The sequence below is a fragment of the Hyperolius riggenbachi genome, chromosome 5, assembly GCF_040937935.1.
Source record: "Hyperolius riggenbachi isolate aHypRig1 chromosome 5, aHypRig1.pri, whole genome shotgun sequence".
In the NCBI taxonomy this organism is placed as follows: Eukaryota; Metazoa; Chordata; class Amphibia; order Anura; family Hyperoliidae; genus Hyperolius; species Hyperolius riggenbachi.
In genome coordinates this window covers 312219683-312235419 of record NC_090650.1, presented here as the reverse complement: position 1 = coordinate 312235419, position 15737 = coordinate 312219683, and the positions used below count along the sequence as shown (strand labels likewise).

General features: G+C 40.4%; 1 protein-coding gene across 2 annotated transcripts in view; it reads left to right on the top strand.

Annotated features, from left to right (window-relative positions):
- Nucleotides 1-15737, top strand: part of ARHGAP28 (Rho GTPase activating protein 28) — a 185376-nt gene that overhangs the window by 117078 nt on the left and 52561 nt on the right. For both annotated transcript variants that reach the window (XM_068237204.1, XM_068237205.1), the window contains exons 5-8: nt 599-747; nt 3574-3739; nt 3826-3917; nt 9082-9159. In XM_068237204.1, coding sequence (XP_068093305.1) covers nt 599-747; nt 3574-3739; nt 3826-3917; nt 9082-9159 — 485 coding nt within the window. The remainder of the gene's footprint in view (nt 1-598; nt 748-3573; nt 3740-3825; nt 3918-9081; nt 9160-15737) is intronic.

Genomic DNA, 15737 nt, shown 5'->3' with positions numbered 1-15737 from the left:
AAAAAGAATATGGAGGCTGCCATATTTATTTCCTTTAAATCAATACCAGTTGCCTGGCAGTCCTGCTGATCCTTTGCCTCTAATACTTTTAGCTATAGACCCTGAACAAGCAAGGAGCATATCAGGTGTTTCTGACAATATTGTCAGATCTAACAAGATTGCATGCTTGTTTCTGGTGTGATTCAGATAATACTGCAGCCAAATTGATCAGCAGGGCTGCCAGGCAACTGGTATTGTTTGAAAGTAAATAAATATGGCAGCCTCCATATACCTCTCACCACAGTTGTATGAGGTACTTTAAGTAAATGGGCTTTGAAGAAAAAATATGACTGTAATGATATTGAAATGTTTTCTGCATATTATAAAGAGCAAAATATCTCAAATTTGGGTACATTGATGCCGTGTAATCCACAAAAAGGCAATATTTCATTTTCATGCACCCTTTTGCATTCCCACCCCATGAATATGGCAGATACAGCTTCAGCATTTGTCTCTAGGTGGAGTGAGGCATAGAGATTGAGTTATGTTTCATAGATAAGTGAGACAGGCATACTTTATCATTTACAAATACCAGTGATGCATATTTCTCTTCTCTTAGCTAATAACTGTGGTTTAGAGAAAGTCAATCCGTCAGTGGCAGAAGAGCTGTCTTTTGAAGTATCCTTTTCAGAGACCATCGTCGTCGATCACAAGGAGAAAGAAAAGCAGAGGAACCACAGGATAAAAAAGGATGACTGTGTTCTTCCTGTAAGTTTTATTTTCCAATCCTAACTAGTATGTGATTAGCAAGTGATGTTATTATACAGTGTGTGATTGGAATGTTTTTCATCATTAGAGCTGACAGCACATTTCCTCGCTTTAGTGAGACATTGTCATTTTCACATGTTGTTCCCGGCTGGTATATAGTTCTTGCTGGTATTAGACAGCCTCGAGAGGCCTTTATAAGTAAACACAGAGAGTATCGTCTGCCAGAAACCTATTGTGTATTTTGTTAAAGGATTAGCTAAGAATAGTTTTATTAAAATCAAGTTATCATAACATTTAACTGAATAGGATGAGTTCTGTGACGTCAATCGCAAAGTAATAAGACATTAAGAAAAGTAATCGCTTTAAATGTCTGCAGTGTTGCCTGAATATACAGTTCTCTGCCACAACTATATAAAGCCTATCATGTGAGCTACCAATTATAGAGTGATAAATAATACTCGTGTAGACCCAGGAGTTTGTAAAGGGAACCAGTGCTGGATGATACTCATGGGGGAAACATGTACCGCTCCTGCAGGGGACACATGCGGGGAGATGGGACGGCATCTACAAATACTGCTCCGGGGGAGGCACATGCAGGAAGATGAGGCAGCATCTACAAATACAGCTTCAGAAGGGGGGCATATGCACATAGATGGGACAGGAACTAGACAGCATTTACAAATACCACTTCGGTGGGGAACACAGTAGTGACTTAGTTATGAGCCAAGACCCCACTTTTGGGCCACATTTTTTGTCCTGAAAGCTCAGTTTATACTGGAGTACCTACAGTACATGTATTGCCTGCACACAGCACATGCAGATTTATGTTTATAGGAACCAAGAGTATATAACATTTATTAGTATCATGCATGGGTAGGAGCAGGATTGAAGCCCGACGAAGGCTTTACAGCCGAAAATGTGCTTACTCTTATTCTTTTAAGTTAGCCAATAAATGGTATAATCCTGATTGAACACGTCTTGCTTATTAGTATCATGCATTTATATAGCACAACTTCTGCAGCACTGTACATACAATACATAGTCATGTCACTAACCCTTATCATAGTCATAGTCAAATGTTCCAAACACAGTGTAAGGACAATTGGGTGGCAGCATGGTGGCGTAGTGGTTAGCGCTCTCGCCTTGCAGCGCTGGGTCCCCGGTTCAAATCCCAGCCAGTTCAATATCTGCAAGGAGTTTGCGTGGGTTTTCTCCGGGCACTCCGGTTTCCTCCCACATCCCAAAAACATACAGATAAATTAATTGGCTTCCCCCTAAAATTGGCCCTAGACTATGATACATACACTACTCGATACACACATAGACATATGACTATGGTAGGGACTAGATTGTGAGCTCCTCTGAGGGACAGTTAATGATAAGACATTATATACTCTGTACAGCACTGCGTAATATGTTGGCGCTATATAAATAATAATAACTAATTCATCACTATTTTGGGGAGATATGGTAGGAAGGAAACCCCTGCTACCACTGAGAGAACATATAGACTGTATAGTGTCCTGGCAATAATTTCATGTATTTACAGGGTGTGCGAACAAAATCACAGATAACAGTAATAATTAATAAAAAAAACTAAGGTCAATATTGAGTCAATATAATTTTGTGAGCAAAAAAGTTACCATCTTTAGTTTCAAGGTTTTCTGATCTTGCGAAGATGCAAACCACCTTTTAGATCTATAATATTCAAATCTATAATGCTATTTTATGGTATTGGAATAAGCATAACTAGTTATAGGACACTAATTATCTCCCCTGTGTGTCTATGTGGGTTTATTCTTTTCTGTAATTTATTTTATGTGTCCTTAGTGTACCATGTATTGTGCCACCAATTGCACTGTTTGCATTGTATGAGGTTTAGCAGCAGTGTGACCTTGGGGAATTTGTGTTACTTTATGGCTAGTTCATGTCACTGCAGTATTTACCTTTGATTTATTTAACTCTCTTTGTAGTGTTTCATGATCAGAATAGTGCTTACTGCTCACCAGTCTGTGTTTAAGGTTACGTGGCTGTCTGAAGTCCAGAATAAGACAGTTTGTTTAATTGGTACACCACTTACTTTGAGCAATGTGGATCACTCTAGTGTTAGTATATCAGTAAAGTAAATTTACCAATATCTACAACAGTACTTTTGTCCAGGTTTTTAGAACTACTCCTCCATTTCCTTTTTCCAAACCCCTTCTCCTTCCTGATGCCTAACCCTAACCTATCAACCAACTTAAAACTTATTAACTATTCATGGCCCTTATTCATTCCCCAATGTAAAGTTCTTTCTGAATCCTGATGCCTAATCCTAATCTCCTTCTAACCTAAGCTTCTTCCTAACCCTAATTTACGCCACTAACATCCGGTTCTTACTAATACCTAACATTAACATCCTAACCCTAGGAGGTAGATTTCATCTTCACATACGCTATGTCCTGATAATAACTCTCCAAAAATAATGCTTAGCCCTAATTCTAACCCTAACTAATACTCATCTTCCATCATCTTCCTTCTCATTTTCTTGATTTAGTATGATAGAAATGCATATATTTTTGAATATGTCTCCTCAAAACTCTAGGTAAGTTAATATGGGAAAGGTCCTATACAGATCTTTACTATTTCCAATATTTTTTGATGAAGTCAGATTAAGATTATACTGATAATTAATGCAGCAGTTCAGTTTTCTCATCAGTTTGGTAATCCTTGCACGTTAAATAAGGGTGAACTTCCTGCAAAGAACATTTCCATCAAAGTTCAGTTTCATACTCAAGTTCTTTGTCAGCTTTCGGGATAATACAGCAACTTCTTCTTCTCCTTCAGAAATTCATTGTTTGGAAAAGCCGGTTTGGGTTAACTGAAGTAGAAGACTTGTCTCTTGAAGACATGAAGAAAATCCGCTATCTCTCCCTTATTGAATTAACAGCTTTTTTTGATGCTCTGGGAATTGAATTAAAAAGAAATCGAGTTATAAGAACCAAAGGAAAAGGTACAGCAATTGCATCACATCAGATGTTTCTAATTTTCTAAATGAAGGAGAAGATTTGCATTCACTGTTCTGTGTTGTTTCATCAGAAAATGGCCTGTTTGGAGTTCCTTTGACAACTTTATTGGAAAATGATCAAAAGAAGGTGCCAGGTACTAAAGTCCCCTTGATTTTTCAGAAAGTAAGTACACAAATAATGACTAAGTTATGTCACTTATCCGTTTTAAATCCATTAACATATTTGCTACTGTTTTTGTGCACGAGGAAGAGATGTAGCTGTATTAGCATTTACTTTTGTGATACTTTTATACATGATAGCAAAATGTTAGTCAGACTTTTTCCTCTTAGCACACCCTAAAGGACAACTGATGGAGAGAGGTATGCATATTTATTTCCTTCTAAACAATATAAATTGCCTGGCTGCAGAGGCGTAGCTAGGATTTTCAGCGCCCGGGGACAAAGTCTATTAATGCACCCCCCCAAAGTCAAGGTCGCGCCGCGCGCAAAAAGGGGCGTGGTCACATAATAAATGCGGGTGTGGTTATGGGTGGAGCCAAATGTATATGGAGGTTAGCAGGCTCACGCTCACCCACCCTCCCTCAGTATGTACCTTCCAGCATGTTCCAAGACAAATTCAGCAATCATGAGCCCCCCCCCCATCAAGACAAATTCAGCAATCATGAGGCCCCCAACATAACCAACTCAGCAATCATGAGGCCCCCAACAAGAAAAATTTAGCAATCATGAGGCCCCCAACAAGACAAATTCAGCAATCATGAGGCCCCCAACAAGACAAATTCAGCGATCTTGAGGCCCCCAACAAATCATGAGGCCCCCAACAAGACAAATTCAGTAACCATGAGGCCCCCAAAAAGACAAATTCAGCAGTCATGAGTCACATAAATAGACAGCATTTCACATAAATAGGTAGAATGCCCCCTTAATATGGTAGACACCTCTCACCTGGCAGCAGTTCTCCAAAATACACTCAATCTGACGTGGTTCCCCAAAAATAGGTAGCCCCAGGTCTATAGTTGTCCCCAGAATAGGTGGCCAGCAGTATAATGTCCCCAGAATAGGTGGCCAGCGGTATAGATGTCCCCAGAACAGGTAGCCAGGGGTAGAGATGTCTACAGGACAGGTAGCCAGGGGTATATGTGCCCAGTATATGTAGGCAGGGGTATGTGTGCCCAGTATATGTAGCCAGAGGTATATGTGCCCAGTATATGTAGCCAGTGGTATATATGCCCAGTATATGTAGCCAGGAGAATAATATGTGCCCAGTATATATAGTCAGGCGTATATGTGCCCAGTATATGTAGCCAGGGGTATATATGCCCAGTATATGTAGCCAGGGGTATATATGCCCAGTATATGTAGGCAGGGGGTATATATGCCCAGTCCACGTAGCCAGGGGGTATATATGCCCAGTATATGTAGCCAGGGGTATATATGCCCAATATATGTAGGCAGGGGGTATATATGCCCAGTATATATAGGCAGGGGTATATATGCCCAGTATATGTAGCCAGGGGTATATATGCCAAGTATATGTAGCCAGGGGGTATATATGCCCAGTATATGTAGCCAGGGGTATATATGCCCAGTATATGTAGCCAGGGGTATATATGCCCAGTATATGTAGCCAGGGGGTATATATGCCCAGTCCACGTAGCCAGGGGGTATATATGGCCAGTATATGTAGCCAGGGGTATATATGCCCAATATATGTAGGCAGGGGGTATATATGCCCAGTATATATAGGCAGGGGTATATATGCCTAGTATATGTAGCCAGGGGTATATATGCCAAGTATATGTAGCCAGGGGGTATATATGCCCAGTATATGTAGCCAGGGGTATATATGCCCAGTATATGTAGCCAGGGGTATATATATGCCCAGTATATGTAGCCAGGGGGTATATATGCCCAGTCCACGTAGCCAGGGGGTATATATGCCCAGTATATGTAGCCAGGGGTATATATGCCCAGTATATGTAGCCAGGGGTATATATGCCCAGTATATGTAGCCAGGGGTATATATGCCCAGTCCACGTAGCCAGGGGGTATATATGCCCAGTATATGTAGCCAGGGGTATATATGCCCAGTATATGTAGCCAGGGGGTATATATGCCCAGTCCACGTAGCCAGGGGGTATATATGGCCAGTATATGTAGCCAGGGGTATATATGCCCAGTATATGTAGCCAGGGGTATATATGCCCAGTATATGTAGGCAGGGGTATATGTGCCCAGAGTAGGTAGCCAGGGGTATATGTGCCCAGAGTAGGTAGCCAGGGGTATATGTGCCCAGAGTAGGTAGCCAGGGGTATAGGTGCCCAGAGTAGGTAGCCAGGGGTATAGGTGCCCAGAGTAGGTAGCCAGGGGTATAGGTGCCCAGGGTAGGTAGCCAGGGGTATATGCCCAGTATATGTAGTTAGGGGTATATGTGCCCAATATATGTAGGCAGGGGTATATGTGCCCAGAGTAGGTAGCCAGGGGTATATGTGCCCAGAGTAGGTAGCCAGGGGTATATGCCCAGTATATGTAGTTAGGGGTATATGTGCCCATTATATGTAGGCAGGGGTATATGTGCCCAGAGTAGGTAGCCAGGGTTATATGTGGCCAGAGTAGGTAGCCAGGGGTATATGCCCAGTATATGTAGTTACGGGTTTATGTGCCCAATATATGTAGGCAGGGGTATATGTGCCCAGAGTAGGTAGCCAGGGGTATATGTGCCCAGAGTAGGTAGCCAGGGGTATATGTGCCCAGAGTAGGTAGCCAGGGGTATATGTGCCCAGAGTAGGTAGCCAGTAGCCAGGGGTATATGTGCCCAGAGTAGGTAGCCAGGTGTCCCCCTCCCCAGCAGGAGGGGAGCAGCGCAGAGAAGAGCTGCTCTCTCTCCCTCGCTGTCCCCTCCAATGTCTGTCCGGTGGCTGGCAGCGGTGGGCGGAACTTACCTCCGTCTCGTCGCAGCGCCGGATGGATCTGCCGCTACTCTGGTCTGGTCCAGACCAGAGCAGCGGCTGCGCACCCGAACTTCCGGCCGCCGGCCGGCGCTGGAGCAAGACGGAGGTGAGTTCCGCCCGCCGCTGCCAGCCACCGGACAGACATTGGAGGGGACAGCGAGGGAGAGAGAGAGCACCTAAGGTGAGGGAAGGAGGGGGGAGATGGCCCCCCTTTCCCACCGTCCGCACAGCTCTCTCTCTTCTCTGCGCTGCTCCCCTCAGCCCCGCAAAAAAAAAAAAAAAAAACGAAGCTCAGCTGGGCGCCCTTGGGGACCCGGCGCCCCGGGGCACTTGTCCTACCCCGACCCTCCCTAGCTCCGCGCCTGCCTGGCTGTCCTGCTCATCCTCTTCCTCTAATACTTGTAGCCATAGACTCCTAACAAGCATAATGATCATCTTTTTAATTGAGATGACTTTAATTAGGAACAAAAGTAGGTAGAATAACTATAAGAGCAAGAAAGATTAGGGAAAAGGTTTTCATTGTTATACCAGGCCATAAATCTGTATTAGATAACAGTACTTGTGCGGCTATCTTCATTGCTTATGTAGTAACTCGGAGACAATAAATACATACAATGATACAAGGGAAATGTTGGGGCACAAATTAGTAAAATGCCCAATAAATAGGTTTTTATGAGAAAGATCATTAACGATTCTTGAAATTGAAATGCATTAAATGCACTGCATCAATACCTTCTTGCTTCAAAAAGAAAATAAACAATACATAAAACAAAAAAAGTTTGGCTTTTAAAAGAAATCATTAGTTGGAACTAGATCCCCATAGTGAGGCATTGGGGTGTATTCACTTAACACCTGAAAGCAGAATAACATGTTTAAAGTTTTCCTGCACAATGAGTAGAGCAGAGTGCAATATATTACTTGCAGTGCATTATGCTGTATTTATGTTTAAAACTTCATGTACAAAAAAAAATCAATAAAGAAATAAATGATTCTGATTATGGCAGTTTAGTGACTATACCCCATTATTCTGCTAACAGCATGTTTACATTGCTGCGTAAACACAATTGTTTTCTTTTTTTTTTTTCAATCAAAGAAATTTGATAAATTATTCCATTTGGTCGAATAGGTTTTAAAATTCTTTATGAGGTACCATACATGAGCATTTGATTTTTTTTTAAAAAATCTGAGAAAATTGATCGATTTTAAAGAAAAACAACCTACGATACACTATACAATTTCACAAAACAATCACCCAAATTTTTCCAACATGTCTGATCAGATTTTTATCGAAAAAAATGAAATAAATACTGGAGGTCCAGCTTTTATAGTCCCATTATGGGAAACAGAGAGTATTGCTATGGTGACAAGGCTGTTTACTATGTTACTGTGTTACCAGCGTACCTCCCCATTATCCACTACAGGATTTTTTTCTGGAGTGGAGAGGAGGAACCAGCGTACCTCCCCATTATGCACTACAGAATTTTTTTCTGGAGTGGAGAGGAGGTACAACTCAACATATTTAACACAAAATAGTGCAGCACTAAAATGACACCATTAGATTATGCAATAGAGATGCCTGGAGACTCACACCTGTAACTTGTAAAACTTCCTCCTTATTAATCTGTTTTAAAAAAATAAATGCTTACATGCAAGTAAAACAAGCAGAATCATAACTTAGACATGGCATAAGTCACTAACACATTTGTGTCCGCTTTTCAGCAACACGTCATGTTACAGATGCTGAAAAGCGGACAGAAGCAGTAACAAATGCATTAGCGGGCTCGGGACCTAAGGAGGTGCAGAGGTGCCTGGCTATTCTACTGACTACATATGCTGTTACTCCGTTGCTATTGCCTGATGAAGTGGGATCAAACCTGCAAAACGCTTTGCATTGTCCCCCGGAGTATATAAATAAACTTGTTCTATTTGACAAACACACTGGCAACTATTGTGTCTACTTGGAGGAGGTAAGTCCACCACTGCCTCCTCATGCGCCTCTGGATCCATGCTATACAGGAGGAAAGTCGGTCAACGTTTCACCCTACAGGAGGTTGTTTTTCACCCTATCAGAGGGTAAAAGTTGACTGACCTTCCTCTCACACCTACTTATCAACTTGTGCCATGTGTAAGTTATGATTCTAATTTCTTTTTTACAAAGAGGAAGATTTACAAAGAGGAAGTTTAGTTGCAGTCAGATGTAAGGCTTCAGGCATCTCTACTGCTTTCTGTGATTGTCTGTTTTCTTGGCCAGTGATTTCTTTATCCACAGTGAATATATGAATTGACAAACTGAATAGTTACAGAAGTCAAGAATATATGATGTGCAATACTCTATATTGCTTGGTATTTATGTACTGTTTGTCTTATGTTTTTTAGTTGTTACAAAGGCTTGAGGAAACGGGATTAGAAACAGAAGGAATTTTGCGAGTACCAGGCTCAGCCTCTCGAGTTAAGGTAATTGTTCATAAATAATATTAATAATTAACCCTTAGATATCTATATTAATTTTTGCATCCATAGGGAACAGACGTGTAAAGGCATTTTAGTACTAATCTACTTCTGCCTGCAGCGGATGTCTATAGGCATGTTTGTTCCCCATATTCCCATGCCTCGGACTTTGAAAAGGCATTTAGTACGAAGTTTTGGTTGAGTACCAACTTTCTGCTTTACTTGCAATATGCAAATAATTCCATGTTGATGCAGAATTATACAAATGTTACTACAAAGCTATGCAGCTTGAAAATGGACCAATTAAATGCTTTCACTGCAAAATTTGATTGATCCAGTTCACAATAGATTTTCATAATAATTAGCATAGTTCTCAATCATCTCAATTTATTTGCACCTCAATAATAATCCCTAGTGACTAATGTGGACTATAATGTAGATTTGGGCAAGACAATTAATAAACACAATTCAAACTGATAGCACTGATTTGTAGCTTTTAGCTTGCAGTCTAATGGTTAACAGGAAATACCAAGTTGGCTATTTAAAGAGAACCTGAGGTTAAAGTAAACTGATGATATAAAACAATTGCACTTATCCTCCTACTCCTAAAAATGTTTTTTTTTAGATATCACATGGTTTTATTTTATATTTAAACATTTACAAAGTAGACTGAATGTTTTGTGTTTCTGCTCAGTGGAATCTTAGCCCTACCTAGTGTCCCCCCACCACTGGAGAAAAGCGCTTTACAAATGTTATTTGTTGTTGTTGCTTAGATTGTAAGCCGTTGACAGGGTCTTCCCTTCCCTAGTGTATGCTACATGATCGTGTGCTCCTTTCCAATAGCAGCCTCATACTAACCCGCCCAAACCTGCCCAAAATTGCATGATCATGTATCTTGTACCCTGTTTGCCTTGTATAACTTTGTCCTATGTTGTATAACCTTGTAATACATAATAATAAAGTGTCCCTATATAAAAATACATGAACTGTTGAGCTTTTTCTTTGAATCTCCCTCTGCTCTCAGAAGTTGTATTCTGCCAGGAAAACTTGTATGGCTGTAATTTGCTTATCAGCGATGTTTACTATATTCCCAACAAGGTACCCACAAGACAAAAGCTGTCACTTCCATGCCTACAAAGTAACTCTTTCAAGCAACAAAATAAAACAAGTAGAACAGACTGATTTTTATTATGTTTGGCACTGTACATGCACGTTTATGTCATCATGTCACATGTTGCCTTGGGTACACTTTAAGTTTAGAAGACTCCTGTCACTTTGCTACATTTTCCCAATATTTATAAAGCTGATAGAAAAATATTTTTAATGCTGTAAAATGCAGATAATTAGGCAAATCCAAAACAAAGTTCCAATAAGTCTAAACTTAAGTCTACAGAATGTCCCACTGACAATTCTCTGTTCAGCAACAGACTCATCAGTGTGGAACCACAATAAACTCCCATTTGATAGCTTAGCACTATTAGCCATGGAGTATGCACTGCGTTACTGCTGGTGGCTAAATGTGAACAGCATTGACTGGCAATAGAGCAGCAAGTTCATCCTGGTTATTTCCCACTCGAGATTTGGTTGCAGAGAGCATGAATCACTCATGGAACACAGGCCTCATGGAACACGGGCCATAGGAAACAAAATTAGAGCAGGTCCCCACAGGAAATGATGTGTGTCAGGCTGGAATGGTGAATGATAACTTGCAAATCTCTGAGACAGATGTTACATTAGTGATTTAATGCCATGGAAATGAGCTGTTAGCATGAAAAGAGAAACAATCCAGAATATACTCTGGATGCATAATTGTTCTTGTGAAACACTATAGGTTCCTTTGAGGATTGTCAAATCTCTACAGATGCTGAGGGTGTAACATACAAGTTTTAATGTCTGAGCTGATTGTTTTTCATCTGCTTTAGGCTGTGTTACCACTAGAACGGAGAATGGACAGTTTTTTAGCTCATTGCTCATTTGCTTATTGTTCTATTTTAGAACTAGGAGTCGTTCATACTAAGCAGTCTGCACTTCTGTGCAGTCCGCGATAATCAGGTGTATGCGTTCCCCCATATAGCCTATGGGGAAGAGCATCCACTCCGGGCTCCAGCTGCACCCTGGCGGACTACCGGTACGGACACTACACTGTCCACTCCCTCTGGTCGCATGTGGTCCGGCAACAAGTGGGAGCAGAGGCTTACTGTTACATCATGGTAATACTTCAAATAAGGTAAAGGTAATCTAGGCTTCTAATTTAGGCTTTAATGTTGATTATTGACCCAGTGGTCCCCGAGTTTTTCAAGTGAGGCCCCACTAAAAAATGTTTGATTACTTCTGTGATAGATGATATATTTCCTTCTTAAAAGTGTACCTGTAGGGAAGAAAAAGTGAGGGGAAGCTTCTGGATCCTGAAGAGGCTCTCCAAATCCTCCTCCACCACCATCATGTTCCAGAGCTGGGACCCCCGAAAAGATGCTTGTTGATGACTTGTGCATGCGCGCTAGCATGGACTAATTTAGGCTCCGGTGAAAAAAGCCAAGTCAAATCTGCCCTACTGCGCATGTGTGAGTCATCTGCACTTCTCCAGTATCATGAACCTGATCGGGCTCAGCTTTTCCCACCTGAGACCAAGAGGTTCCATTCTACTGTGGCAGGGGCAGTGCGGCCGTGCTTCTTGGGTCCTATCGCTGGATTAGCTTGGCTGAGGAGGACGGGGAAGCCTCTTCAGGATTCAGAGGATTCCCCCTCCCGAGATAAGTATCTAAATTAGGCTGCTGCAAACCTCTACAGGTTTGTTTTAAAGCCCAGTGCACCCAGTGCAAGGTAAAACATTTACCTAAAAATGCACACAATGCCTGTAGCAAATCTTTTGTTTTTGACCCCACACACTTGTCATCACACTACTACTGCTGTAAACTCCCACACGATCATGCGTGGCATGAGAAAAAGCACAGTAATATTTTTCAGGTACAACTTTACTACCCATTTTTCAGTGCTGACAGTTTCCTTGGAACGGTAGATTCTGGGGGCAGGCCTCCTGGTGTTGCTCCCACACAGCTATTGTCCATGCAAGGGCAACCAATCAAATAGAACGTGATATGATAGCAGTGTTAAAATAACCTTTAAAATGTCTACTTTGCTTTACAAATGTGCTGGGTTAATCATTGCACTGAACAGAACACTAGTAACTCCCAAGATGTCCATGAAATGCAGTTTCATCTGAATGGGGATCCAATAGCTTCCACTGTCTGAGTCCAAGCTTGAACTTCTGCATCAACACAGAGGACTCAAAGAGCCAGATTTACTAAACTTGAGAAAACTCGAGAACCTAAGGGATCCAGCAAATCTAACCTGAATTTATTCAAAGCTTTCTGTTACTAGCTGGATATTGCAGGTCTATGCACATACTTTCAGTTGTACAGACACACCTGCATTTAGAATTTTCTGTAATAAATACTAGTTTTATTGCAATAACTTCTGACTGCAACTGCATTCAGGTGACTGCAAGTGCATGTAAAGTTTATGTTGTGTAATGCACACTACGCAAATAGTGCAACCCATCATACACAACACACACATTGCCTGTACTGTGCACACATATAAACAATATGCACAATATTTGCACAATATACATTTAACGCAGTTTGCGTAAACCCAAGTAATTTTTATGTGTGCTCTATGCACACATAGATTTTGATATTGTGTATGGGAGGTTAAAAACAGCAGAAATCCCTGTAAGTGAACCACAATCACCACTATGACCACTATTATATAGTCAGGATATTTCAAGAAAAAAAATCAGGTAACCAAAAATTGCAAAATATACTTTTTCTTTTAATATTCCAAAAAAGTGCAGAAAATTGTATACAAAATCTTCAATCCAGATAAATGTCCATCAAGAGAACACATCACGTGGTAAAGTGCATATAATTGATTAATAGTAGAGAAGGCAACACTATTGATTTTTTTCGGGTCGAGGACCCTTCTTCAGGACAACCTGGTCCTGGCATCCTGCTTCCATGCGGTCCCGCATCTAATCTTTATTTAGTAGTCTGCCCTGGCTTAAGTTATGTCCAGATGAGAAATATTGCTTTAACTATACTGTGCAGATACTCATTGTATATATAAAGTCCTGAAGAAGGGTCCTTGACCCAAAACAAATTGATGTTGTTGCCTTCTCTACTATTAATCAGTAATATGCACTTTACCACGGTATGTGTTCTCTTGATGGACATTTGTTTGGATTGAAGATTTGTATACAATTTTCTGCACTTTTTTGGAATATTAAAAGAAAAGGTATATTTTGCAATTTTTGGATTCCTGATTTTTTTCTTGATATATCCCTGACTTTATAATAGCACACATAGGACTTGATTCACAAAGCTGTGCTAACGCATAGCACGAGCGTGCTATGCGTTTAGCATGCAGTGTGAAGGTTTACGCACGAGTGCTAACACAACAAAGTGCGCGCATTAACGAGCGAACACCTTCGTTAGCGTGCGCACGTAAATCTTTACGCGCGTAAACCTTCACGCACGTTACATTGCATGCTAAACGCATAGCACAGTCATGCTATGCGTTAGCACGGCTTTGTGAATCAAACCCATAGAGTTTATCAATGTTTTGTAACTATGCCCCAATGAATCTTATGCCTCGGCCTTTCAGATTCACTGTATAACATGCAGCCAAGTCTACCTTCTTTAGGAGGAACCTCCTTTCTTTTGTTGCACATCAGGTTCCTGTTTTGGCCAAGACTTTTTCCTAAAATGTGGTGCTAGCTTTTTGTTTTTGCTGGTAATGTGACAATCATTCCAAAAGGTTTAGATGTGGGATTGTTGCACTGCACGTGTGGAATCGTTTGAAATGTTTCTGGATTGCATTCTCACTGTGACATTAACTAATGAGGGTGAAAACTGTCAAAGGCATGAATTATACTGAAAATTGCATACATTTTAAACACATCCAGATTTGCAAGAAAAATATGTTAGGCTTATTTGGAATTTGCAAAGTTTCCAAAGTCGATGGCGCACTGAAACATCTGGTCACAATTAAAGAGGCCTAATGCTGACTACATAATATAAGCCTACCTTTACCACTTTGCTATCATCTACAACTGCAAGTTAACTGTTCATAGTTTTCTTTCCAGTTATATCTTAAGCTATGTACACATTTTCAATAAATGCTGCTTGAAAAAAAATCATTTGGAACACAAGTAAGGGGTACTTGTCACACTAGGGTTTTAAACGATCTTTCCGCAAACGATCTTTTGACCTTCCTGACTGGCAATCGGCCAACCAAAATTAAGTGTTTGTACATAGCTTAAAGGATACCCAAGGTGACATGATGAGATAGACATGTGTATGTATAGTGCCTACCACACAAATAATTATGCTGTGTTCCTTTTTTTTCTTTCTTTGCCTGAAAGAATTAAAAATCAGGTAAGTAAGTGGCTAACTCAGTCCTAACTCAGACAGGAAGTGACTACAGCGTGACCCTCACTGATAAGAAATTCCAACTATAAAACACTTTCCTAGCAGAAAATGGCTTCTGAGAGCAGGAAAGAGATAAAAATGTCAATGTTTTTATAGATTTTAGCTCGTGCATACTTCAATGAATTTGAGCAAAAACAATAAAACAGTTAAAACTTAAAAAGTAGATTTAAACATAAAATAAAACTGTGGAATATCTTTAAAAAAGTCATTTTTAGGAGAAGGAGGATAGATACAAACATTATTAGTTTATTTTCGACCTTAGCTGTCCTTTAAAGCGTATCTGAACTCTTGCACTGGACAGAAAGAAAACATACAGAAATGCACTCTGTATGTACTTAGAGAGTTTAGCCTGTCTAATTCCCCTTCATATGTGACTGAGCACAAGTTGTAATTTGATACCTTAGCTATGTCAGCTCACTGCCATGGCAGAGAGCTCATTTGTGAACACAGGATGCTAACAATATGTCTGGTTCCATGAAAGAAGGAATTAAAACAAACTACAGATTTATTGTATGATTTGTATCAGCTGTAACAAAAAGAAAAAGGTTTTCTTTAAATGTTATGCTTTTGCTTATCCTTTAGAGCTGAGATGAAGTTCTGAGTTCAGGTCCGCTTTAAGTGTTAGTTGTGTCTCTGAAGCAAAAGTACATTTATAGCTACCAATAATGTATTAAAACCATACATTTTGGTACTAGTGAATCCCAACAAATTGAATGATGCGTTTTCTAGTGATACCGCTCGGACACAGAGGCAGTGACATCTGTGTGTTGCTTACTTGCCCAACTTTAGCACCAATTTTGATTGTCATTTTGAGTAGATTGGATAGGAAACTATCTGCGATTTATATTGCTATCTGTTACTCTGTTGGGTAAGTATTCTCTTTACTTTCTCACCACACAAGGGGCCGTATGCAATTCACTTTTTCACCTGAGCTTTCTCCTAGGTTATATTTTTAAACTTGTCAATAGATTGCCTTTTAAGCCACCAGAAAGCAAGAAAATAGTCAAAATAATTTTGATAGTACTATTTCACCAAATTTTTAGTTGAAAAGTGCTGAAAAGTTATTTTAAATCGGAGATGAAAAATTAACTCCTG